Source organism: Ruditapes philippinarum, unplaced genomic scaffold (assembly GCF_026571515.1).
Source record: "Ruditapes philippinarum isolate M1 unplaced genomic scaffold, ASM2657151v2 ctg1379_1_1_1_1, whole genome shotgun sequence".
Lineage (NCBI taxonomy): Eukaryota > Metazoa > Mollusca > Bivalvia > Venerida > Veneridae > Ruditapes > Ruditapes philippinarum.
In genome coordinates this window covers 86148-98219 of record NW_026864462.1, presented here as the reverse complement: position 1 = coordinate 98219, position 12072 = coordinate 86148, and the positions used below count along the sequence as shown (strand labels likewise).

The following is a 12072-nucleotide window of genomic DNA, read 5'->3' as shown; positions in this document are numbered from 1 at the left end:
ACAGGGATATTATATATGAAATTTGTATGGCAAAGAATGAAATAGATAGCTAGTTGAAGATACAGAAATGAAATAAAACAGGTAAAGGAGAAGAAACTGGAAATGTGGATGGCAAAGACATTAGCCAAACTATGTATAAAAACTTGCTAATAAATGCTGACATTACCTTATATATGAGAGAATCCGGCTCATTATATTTACATGCGTTGTCAAACATTTGAACAAAGTCAGCAACCATATCCTCCATGGACTCATAACGTTTTAACAACATCTTCTGAGATATACTTGACATGTCCATCGGCTTCTTAATTACTTCATAATAGTCCGGGTAATCCTTAAATATGAACAATTAGTCATTAAGTTTACAACAATTAATTAGCAAGCAACATAACACCAAGTTATAAAGTCACTTTTCAAAAAATAAAGTCTCCAAATTTAATTCTTCAATACTGTTCAAAAAATCATATTGAAGAGAGAATCTTAAAGAATCAATTAGTTGATGATACAAAAACAAAAGAAGACTATATGTTGTCGCTAGTTTCAGCAAAGAATCAACAACTAAAGGATAAATGGAGAAAAATATCTACAGTACTTACAGTCTTTGCTGGAACTTTCATGAATGGACTTGACAGAGTTCTTCCCCTTGTATCTTGATAATCTCTGATTGATTCGTAAAGTTCTTGAAGTCTTGATGCCAAAGTTGTTGGTGCAGGACCTTTACGTGTCTTCCTGTAAACAAGATATAAAATTATATATTTATATATTTTGAGCTTCTCTAGCAAATCTAATCTTACTTTGAAGTATAAATAAGATTTCTTAACCAACATACTGACAATTTCCTTTTTTCATTAATAATCAGAAAGATTCTACACAAGGCTTTAAGCAATTTCTAAGGTATCACTTAATTCCTAAATATATATTCTACATATATATTTCAACATTTCCACAAATTATTCAAGAACTAATGGGGCACAACAATTTACAGTAGGTTTTTCCTATATACTGAACTTCTACAAATAATAGCAAAACAATCTTCTCCATGATACAAGCTCAATGTCGCATTGTATAATAAGATAATTTAAAAAAAATTCAATTTAAGACAAAAATCTTTTTTTTTTCAACATCTTTGGATGAAAGATTACTTTACAAAAGTGACCAACATAAATAAGAACAAACATCTATAGAACAATAACACATCAACTTACGATTTGCCTGGTCTAGGTGTACCAGCAGCTTGGTTTATAACTCGCCATTTAGCTTTGAGAGCCTTCTCCAGGGTGATAGCATCCGTATAAACCTGGGAACCTTCCTCATTATAATGTCGAGCATTCTTAAACATCAGGTCAAAGTCTGACATCAGGTTATATTCTGATGGATACTGAAACATATAAAACAACATTCTACATAACTTATCCTTTAGTCTCCCATGGTCAACAACTATTCTCTGAAATTTAAGGCTTAAGTATGATTTAGTAAGAATATTTCAGCCATATATCTGTTATATTAGCTATTTTTTCAGATTGTTCCGGAATAGAGTTACAGAACATTTGCCAAAAAATAACGAACCAGGTCAGAATCAAATTTAATAATCCTCAGGTATGTTGCTTTTATATATTGAACTAAATGGACATAGCCAATAGTTAAGTGTATTCGAGTTTCTGTTATGACTTGGAATTTTGCACTAAAGACAATTCCATAATTTACCTACCCAAACCAGCTATGAAAATAAGTGGAATATCATAAACATTGTATAAGACTAAATCATTTTCTTGTACATATGTATTGGACGTCTTACCTTATTTCCTTTGATCTTGCCTTCAATTATACTAAGGTCAATAGGATCTGTTATAACCTTATAATAGTCAGGATAATCCTTCTTTGATGGTAGATACATAAATATCTGACGTAACAATCTACCTGTGCTATCCTAAAACAGACAACAACAACAACATATCAGTCACGATCAGCTACAAAACAAACCTAATGTAATTGTACGAGACTTCAAAGTTAATAGTTAAAAAGAGACTTAAACCGCATCATTATTTTTAGCACAAGTTTACACTCTTAGAAAGATGGACTGCTAGGCCATAATACTCATTATATGGTACTGACAAGCTAGTGTTCATGGAATTACCTGTGTCTTCACATCTTAATAACTACTTCTCCTGGAATTCCAAGCAAAAAAAACTAATATTTTAGAAATTATTTCCTCAGCCAAATTGTCACTGAGACATAGTTTCTGTATGATTCAGAGTCACTTTAATGCTCTCCCAACAAAGCAACCCAACATTACTTATTTCCAATTTACTACAAACACTTAGCTCTAAAGTCAATTTGAACCACATAATCTTTACAACAAAATTGTATCATCCTGTAATAGGAAAGTAGAACTTACAGCATAATCATACACTGATTTATACAATGACATTAATCTCTTTCTGAGAAGTTCATCAGCATCAAATGTAGACTTCTTTGGTGGTCCACGTTTCTTTTCAAGTTCCACCACTGGTGTCAAACTCTTTTTTATCTTTTTACTGGCCACATCCTCATCATAGGATTTCTGTAAAAATAGAAATTGGTGTTATATAAAAATTATACATGTAAAAACTCTCAAACATATATTTATTGTTTACAAATGGGAACATGGTAGGACCAATTCACAATTTTACATACTATTTCTTATTTTTGATATTCAATTATTCAAGTATTAATTACTTCAGAAGAAAAAAAATCTTTTTCTCCTAAATGCAATATTTATTTGGTAATTAAATCAAAATTTACATTTCAACAAATAAATGGGAAGTTTTTTTTACTGAATAAGTAAAAAAGCCAAATAATACCACAGAAAATCACCACAGTCTCTATTGTTTATCTACATGTATTACACATACATTCAACAATTCCCAACCTTTACCCTTAACCTGCTGAGTATCTTAAGCAGACTTGTCCAACTCTACATTTCTGAGCTCTCCATTATCAATTTTAGGGATATAAAGACGTAAACTTGAAAGTTATTCAGGCTGGTCAGATTGCATGGACGTACAGGCTAGGTTAGCTATATACATGTAGTACAGGCCAGACTCGCTATATATATGTCAGAGTAAAGGCTAATTAGTGATCATATTCAGTGCCAGCAGGGTAAAGGTTATATAGTCAATATTTCTATATATCATTATAAACTACAGAAAAGCAGCCATTGAAGCAAAAATGCTGAAAGATTTCTGATAAAATATAATGTTCAATCAAGCTTATAAAATTTTAGTCATAATAACCAACAATATTATTGTTACACAATTACAAATACAAATCATTATACACTTACTTATATGAAAAACTAAAGGATTAAACTGAAACCAGAGCATGGGTCCTATGGAGTAATTCCAACAGAATTATTAGAAAGAATCAAGGTTTCTAGGCAACACTTCTAATTAAGTGAGATGTATAAGCATTGCCTTGAATTCACAAGCTTTAGAAACTAAGTATACTTATCCCACTCACATTTGTATAAGCAGAAGTAAAACAAAAGTTGACTCTTCACTTTGTTTTCAGTGCTAGATAATTAATAAGATAATATTATGTCATTTTGACATTTGACCTTTTGACCCAAAAAAAACCTATGGCAGGTAGGACTTATCATGGAGCATGTACATACAAAGTTAAAATTTCCTCAGTCAATGCACTTGGATTTAATGGCCAGTTTTATGGGGGTTTTTATAACAGGTCACAGTGACCTTGGCCTTTTCACTTGAAAATGGATGTGGCGGATAGAATTCACAAAGGTGCCTCCACATATAATGGTTCAATAAAATTGTTTTGATAGTATTTAAAACCAAACTAGAACTCCGCGAGTTGGATGTGTCGCCTTGTGAACAATATAGTTTAAGAGAAATGGCAAAGACAAAATTGAAATTTGAAAATCAACAAAGGGCAATAACTCAAAAAATAAGAAATGCAGATCAGCAGTTTCTGTGCACTGCACTTCTTATCGATAAGATCTATCATCCTATCAAGTTTCAAGTCTAAAGCTTTTATAATTTATGAGAAATGGCCTGGACAAAAATAAAGTATGAAAATTAACAAAGGGCAATAACTCAAAAAATAAGAAATGCAGATCAGCAGTTTCTGTGCACTGCACTTCTTATCAATAAGATCTATCATCCTATTAAGTTTCAAGTCTAAAGCTTTTATAAATGGCCCGGACAAAAATAAAGTATGAAAATTAACAAAGGGCAATAACTCAAAAAATAAGAAATGCAGAGTACCAGTTCTTGGGCATTGCACTTCTTCTTAATGAGATCTATCATCCTATGAAGTTTCATGTCCATAGCTTTTATACTTTAGGAGAAAAGGCCTGGACAAAAAATAAAGTATGATAATTAACAAAGGGCAATAACTCAAAAAATAGGAAATGCAGAGTACCAGTTCTTGTGCACTGCACTTTTTCTTAATGAGATCTATCATCCTTTGAAGTTTCAAGTCCATAGATATTATACTTCAGGAGAAATGGCCCGGACAAAAGTAAAGTATGAAAATAAACAAAGGGCAATAACTCATAAAATAAGAAGTACAGAGTACCGGTTCTTGTGCACTGCACTTCGGGTCATTATGAGAAGCATGCATACCAAGTTTGAAGTCAATCCGACTTATAATGACTGACTTATGCTCCGGACAAGCTTTAGGGGACGCCGACAACGACGACGACACCGACAACGAAGCCGCCGACAAAAGTAACCCCTATATGTTGCCTTTTTCAAGGCGACACAAAAAGGGCTAGCCAATGCTGGGACCAACACTGATGAGTGAGTAGGTCATGATAAAACATGTTCAAATAGAAACAATCATGTAAAATAAAGAATCTGGAAAAAATCTACATGTATTTCCAATTTTAATCAAGTTTAAAAGCTAACTTATCAAAAACCAATCATAGAGTAAGAAATGTCAGTTTTCCTATATATGCTATAATTATAAAATATTTTTGTTAATCATTGTTAATGACTACACATTCAACATCATAGTTCAATAGACAAACAGGAGTAATTTACCAAACATTAAATAAAATTTCTAATTTGTGTTTTTTTTCATGTTCTCATGTTAATGCAAAATGCACAAAAATACCAAATATATACATGTATCTGAATGAGTATTTGATCTATAATAAACCATATGTTATTTCAATAAAATAATGTTTTCAATGAATAGACTCAAGATTACAGGATTCAATAATCATTAAACTAACTTCTCAATTTCCATAAAAGAAATAAAATCATGTAACTTAGACCGATTATTTCAAATATTAATTAAGGAAGGTGTTCATACAACACATGTCATCTTTTACTATATATTAAATTTTATAAACTTTTATACATTGCCTATTTAAGAGATTCAATAAAATACAAACCAGAAAATAAGTTAATGATTAGTCATTGTATATGAAACATTTTCTGTTTACAAATATATATATTATCATTTAGTAAGGTATATAAATTCTGTAACTGCTTCTAGTTCAGTATTAGTGTAAAATATTAATATAGTGTTCACTCTAAGCAATCTGTATTTAAGCTTCAATAACACAGTATAACCCTTCGGGCAAAAACTTTACATTAACACCATAAGAATTCATGAAACCTATTGTAGACAAAATTAATTACTGTTGTGTTCCTTAATCATACTGAACTCATCTATGATCTAATTATCAATAAATATTTTCATCACCAAAACAGATCAAATCTATTTTGTAAATAAGCAACAGTATAATACAGATTAACAAACCATTGAAGCAGAGAAGTCATCTGGAGTAGCAAAAGTTATTGTTTCCTCAAACGCCTTTTCTACATATCGATTTCAAATGATTACTCAACCCAATTAAAGTTTTATCATGTTTTAAACACAAAAGAAACACAAGAAGTTATTTAAAATTCTTATGCCCTGTATCCCATTGTTCCTTTCAGTACAAAACTAAATCCCAATTTCTTAGAGCACAAAAATGTGTAACAAAACTAGGCATTATGTCATTTTAGTACATTATTACATATTACAAAAGTGATCGTGTAAAGAAGCAGTTACAAAAATATATATTAAAATCATAATGATAAGTTTGATAGTGCACACAGACAGACAGATAAACAGACACACACAGAAAATATCAAAGCTTACATGTGGTTCATCCTGGTTCTTAAAACATGCAACAATAACAACAACAATATTATATTCAACACAAGTCATTCATACACAGTTTATCCCACTGAACATTTATAAACTGCATTATACATGTTGCTGCCTTTATTTAGTACATTTATGTACATCTGTATCATATCTAGTCACATTCAGTCTGTCAAATTAAAAAGAAAAACCAGGATACTTTATGCCTCAGGCATTACCAAGCATCAGCTTATACAGAACTATCCATATCCCTTTAGTTATCTGCATAGATCTCATAAATAAAGGAATAACAATAGTAAGTAATCAAATCTGCTACATAGAGGTGCAAGTAAATACATGTACATGTATAAGTAAATGAACAGTTATCACAATCTTACTATCTTCACAACTTAATCAGTAATGTTTGCTGCAATACAATTTATATATATATTTTTTTTTTTTGGTGACTTTCCATCTTAACTGGTTGACAAAAGACCTCAGCTACTGTCCATGCATTATTTCATGCATCAGCAGGCACCTGAGTAAAACCACCAACATTCCATAAGCAAGCTTGATAGCTTCCTCACATAAAAGAATGGACAGATTTGAACCCACAGCTGTGGCAAGTGGTTTGAAATCAATGAACTTGACCACTGAGCCATGGACGCCCAAATAAAGAGAATAATTCAAAGCAAACTTTCAACTGAAACTTATATATAGTTTCATATAAATAAGCATTTTCTAAATACATTATGTTTAATTTTGTATCTTAATCTATAATGATTAAAAACTTGACTTAAATGAAAAACCAAAATTTCTGCCAGAAACCACATATATACCTACAATGTAATCCCCTTTTTTATATCCATTAACACATCTATAAACGTTTCTAATGAACTAAAACCCTTGCTACTGTTATGTCATCTTTCCAACAAAATATCAGAAAATTTTAGGCAACAGTTATCTATTTTTGTCCCACAGAAAAAGATACTATTCATATCCTTCTACTCTTCTGGTTTTTTAGAACTGTTTATTTTTGTATATAAAATTCTATATATAGAATACAACATACATACATGCATATCATTCACCAATACAACACCATATCAACATTCCTGTATCATTTGTTACTTACTAAAACACTGTCATAATATACATATAGTCATAAAATAGGTTTACTACACAAATTACCTCCCTTCAGTAGTAATGATAATAGTCCAAACAATATTTCCAGTAATTTCAACTTAATATCAATCACCAAATAATTGGGGTTTTTTTTGTTGTTTTTTTTTTAAATCATTCTTAAGAAATTATTCATATTTAAATAGATACAATAATCTGTTTCAATAACAAGATTAGGGGCTTTAATGCATTTAGCTACAATATGTGTCTTAATTTTGAAAAAAAAAACAATGCACACAAATGACACTTACAAATAAAATTTATCACTTAGTATTTTTTTTAACAATCTTGATTCATGATTCAATGGCTTTTTAAAATCATATGTTGGTCAATAGTGTATAAAATCACATCTACATAGTTTATATAAAATAAACAATCAATGTATGTTTCTTTAAATTAATTTTTTTCTCTGTCTATCCCAGTCATGGTTTTAGACAGATGAATGTTTCATTTATTTAAACCTTATATGATAACTAAATTCCAATATATTTCCCATGCTTTATACAGGGTATAAACTGTACCATTTTCTACCAAAGGGAGGTAAACAATATTCTCTATCTATCTGTATAAAGGAATAAAACTAAAAAGTACAATGCCACTGTGGATCGTTACAGAGTCCAAAAATAATAAGGTGAGAAAATAATCAACAGTTTTTATTACAAAAAAGCAACTAAAAACACATCAAGAAGCGGTAAAAATAAGATTTATCTCCCTTTCTTCTACTCACCAACATAGGAAATTCAAAATGGATGCCTAATTCCGGTATGGACATTTCCTATAGAGGATTTATTACAGTATGAATATTTTATAAAACTTAATAATTATACTTTTTATACAAGCAGCATACACAAAATGTAAACTTATAAATTCTTAATTGTTAAAACTAAACTTCGCTACAAGTGGCAATTCTTGTTAACATATGCACCTAAAGGTATAAAACAAACTTTAACAAGCAATTATCATAGTATTGCAAGCAATCCATAAGTCCCCTACCGGTAAGAGCCCAAGCAACATTTTGAAGGGCCATTGGCCATTCACTTAGGTTCCTAATTTCTTGAAAAAGTTCTTTAAAAGTGATCACAGGAAACAGTTTTTATGTTCAGACAGACAGACTGAAGGACACTCTAAAGTTATTTTTTAAACATCCCTGTTATCAAAATATAACATTTTTAAAATCCTATCATGATTGAAGAAGTTGGAGTAAAAATTACCAATTTCTCAAAAAAAAGTTTAAGTTCAAAAGGGGCATAATTCTGGAAATAGTCTTGCTAGAGTATTGAACACTCACAAATGTTGAGTGATAATAAGAAACATTTATATGAAGTTTGAAGTAGATACATTCAGAAAAAGAAGTTATTAAAAAAAACAATGTTTTTTTCATGAAAATTTTAAGTTCAAGGGAGGTAATTCTGATAAATTTTGTGCTAGAGTTGTAAACCTTGTCACATATGATGTGGTTGATGACAAGCAACTTATATTTAAAGTTTGAAAGAAAATACTTTAAGAAATAAAGAACTTATAGTGAAAAAAACTTAAAAACTAGAATCAGAAATCTTGAAATTCAGTCTATTTGTTGCCATAGCAACCAGAATTTTCAACATAGGAAGATAAGGAAAGGATGTGCATAATTTCCATACTGCCATCTACCCATATGTCAAGTTTCATAAACATATATTTTCAGTACTTTTTGTGTTATCACTGGATCCAGGTTATTTGTAAAATTTGCCATATTTTTCAGTCTATTTGTTGCCATAGCAACCAGAATTTTCAACATAGGAAGAAAAGAAAAAGACGTGCATAATCTCCATACTGCCATCTATCCATATATCAAGTTTCATAAAAATATTTTCAGTACTTTTTGCGTAATCGCGGGATCCAGATTATGTGTAAAATTTGCCATATTTTCAGTCTATTTGTTGCCATAGCAACCAGAATTTTCAACTTAGGAAGAAAAGAAAAAGACGTGCATAATCTCCATACTGCCAGCTATCCATATATCAAGTTTCATTAAAATATTTTCAGTACTTTTTGCGTAATCGCGGGATCCAGATTATGTGTAAAATTTGCCATATTTTCAGTCTATTTGTTGCCATAGCAACCAGAATTTTCAACTTAGGAAGAAAAGAAAAAGACGTGCATAATCTCCATACTGCCAGCTATCCATATATCAAGTTTCATTAAAATATTTTCAGTACTTTTTGCGTTATCGCGGGATCCAGTTTTGTGGACGGACGGACTGACGGACGGACAGACGGACAGACGGACGGAGGGTAAACCTAAAGTCCCCTCCGGTAAACCGGTAGGGGACTAATAATATCTAAATAAAACAAGATATGACCCTGACATAACAGTATCATAATATACAAGTAATTCAAATATTGATATTTGTTTTTTGTTTTTTTTCCCTTATTTCCTTTACCTTTTTTTGCATTACATTCATGATTGTACGCTCACACAACTAAATTTATCAATTTAATAATCAGCATAACCACTTTTTCTTTAAACACAACAATTAAAATATACATCATTACTTTACTGACATCATTCATGTTGTTGAGACACAATCATAAAGAAATCATACACAATCTCAGTAATATGCCACAAAACATCAAACCTTAACATTTAAACACCAATACACACTACACTGTGCTACATTCAAACTTTATAACCAGCTATAAACTTACTATTTGTTAAATATACTTAGGTGAAAAATGTTTCTACAGAGGTGATCTTATTTAAACTTAAAAGGTATTGGACCCATAAAACAGAAACAAAACTTTCAGTCAAATCAAATGTTACGTACAGTTTTTTTTTATTATACAATTCAAAATACACAGAGCTTCATTTAAACTGGACTCTTTAACAATTTTAAAATCTGTTTAAACAACTGACAATATGGTATGAGTATATGTATTTAGGAATAAACTAGACATACAAGCAAAATGGTTTATGATTTGACTGATATCCTAACTTATTTCCTGATAATCTGCAGAAAAAAAATACCATAAACTACCTTAACATTTTACGAAAAACAGTTGATGTATTTAACTATTCACAACTATGTTGAAAATCGATTTATAATAGATTATATTCTATTATACTAATGATCAATTATATAGCTTCTGTGATCAAAAGAATGTTACTATCAACTCTTAAAAAAGATAGCCAAACATCATCATGAGTCCATTACCTTAGTCTATGATAATTGAAAGCTGTATAAAAATTCTACAATTATCATTATCAGCATTGCTAATTAAAGAAGCTGCATTACTTTTTGAAATTAACTTAATGCATTTTTTTAAAAAACACTTGCTTATAAATAAAGCAAACTACATTTATATCTAATGTAAAGCACTCATTAAGTAGAGCATGTATAAGAAGCTTTTATTAACACAACTTTTACTAAGAAGTGAAACTACATGACTCATCTCTACCAGTGACTAACATGTAGTTTATACAGTAGGCACAAGCCTCCTACCACCATACACCTAGCACAAGGGTTTCAAGTCTATTTGATAAAAAAATATTTGTCCCCTATCAACAATCCATGAAAACCCAGCATACAGACTAGTATAAAGCCCATCACAGTCTTATTGTTTAACATGAAACCAAACAAAAAACCCATGAAAACCATATCAAGTTAGTATCTTCATGATATACTAGAGGTGGAGAGAAAAAAAGCTTGTCAAAGTACATCATGAAAATAATAAAGTTATGATATAACTTACCTTATATCCAAACTTTTCCAATTCTTTCTTTTTCTCTCTCATCACCTTCTGTAGCAAGCAAGAATTCTGGGAAGGGAAAATATCTCATGATACAGTTATATAATTACTACTTCAGTATTAACAGGTCAAAATTCTCCCACCGCTTACAGCATGACATCATAAGAGGCAGCATGGCTGAGTGGTTAATGTTTTAAATTTAAAAACCCCAAGGTTTTTTTTGGGCCCCATGTGGGTTAAAAACTCCGGGCCCCAACCCAGTTTTTTTCCTTTTGGGGCCAAAAATTTTAAACCATTTATTTTTTAGTCCCTTTTTGGTTCAAGAACGCTTTAAAATAGTTTTTCCCAATTTAAGCTTTTTTAAATTCAATAAAAACCTTAAAAATAAATATGACAGCAGTTTAATTTAAAAAAATTTTTAAAATTTGTGACATCGGGCCTAACAAGCCCCCTTTTTAAACCCCTATTCGTACAATTTGTTGTTTTTTGCTTTAGTTTAAGAAAAAACCCCCATATTCCCTTTCAGGGATACTAATTATAAACCCCTTTTGCCAGTTCATCACAATTGATTCTGCCCATGTGACCAGTGCAGACCAGCACTAGTGCTATTACATCAGTATATATTTAAACAAGAGCTGTCGGTAGGACAGCAACGCTCGACTATTCTTAGTGCTTGATAGTAAAAAAAAATGCTTGATACAATTACCTCCCTCCTGTTTACAGGTTGGGTAATGATGGTGAACAAGTGTGCAAAGTTTCAAAGCCATATGTCAATGGACTTTGAAAATATTTGAACTATTACAAAAACTTTAACGTAAATTCTAAGTCGAAAAAGGGGCATAATTCTGTCAAAATGCTTGATACAGTTACCTCCTCCTGTTTACAGGTTGGGGTCATGATGGTGAACAAGTGTGCAAAGTTTCAAAGCCATATGTCAATGGACTTTGAAAATATTTGAACATTACAAAAACTTTAACGTAAATTCTAAGTCGAAAAAGGGGCATAATTCTGTCAAAATTCTTGATAC

The 12072-nt window shown here is 30.8% G+C and overlaps 1 protein-coding gene across 9 annotated transcripts in view; it reads right to left on the bottom strand.

Annotated features, from left to right (window-relative positions):
- The window catches only part of LOC132725688 (protein polybromo-1-like), a gene marked incomplete at its 3' end in the record, with an annotated part of 41566 nt that overhangs the window by 28178 nt on the left and 1316 nt on the right, over positions 1-12072 (bottom strand). For 7 of the 9 annotated variants that reach the window (XM_060710872.1, XM_060710868.1, XM_060710869.1 and 4 more), the window contains 7 exon segments: positions 167-334; positions 597-729; positions 1206-1378; positions 1796-1927; positions 2396-2560; positions 8048-8095; positions 11049-11114. In XM_060710872.1, coding sequence (XP_060566855.1) covers positions 167-334; positions 597-729; positions 1206-1378; positions 1796-1927; positions 2396-2560; positions 8048-8095; positions 11049-11090 — 861 coding nt within the window. 9 annotated transcript variants of the gene reach the window in all.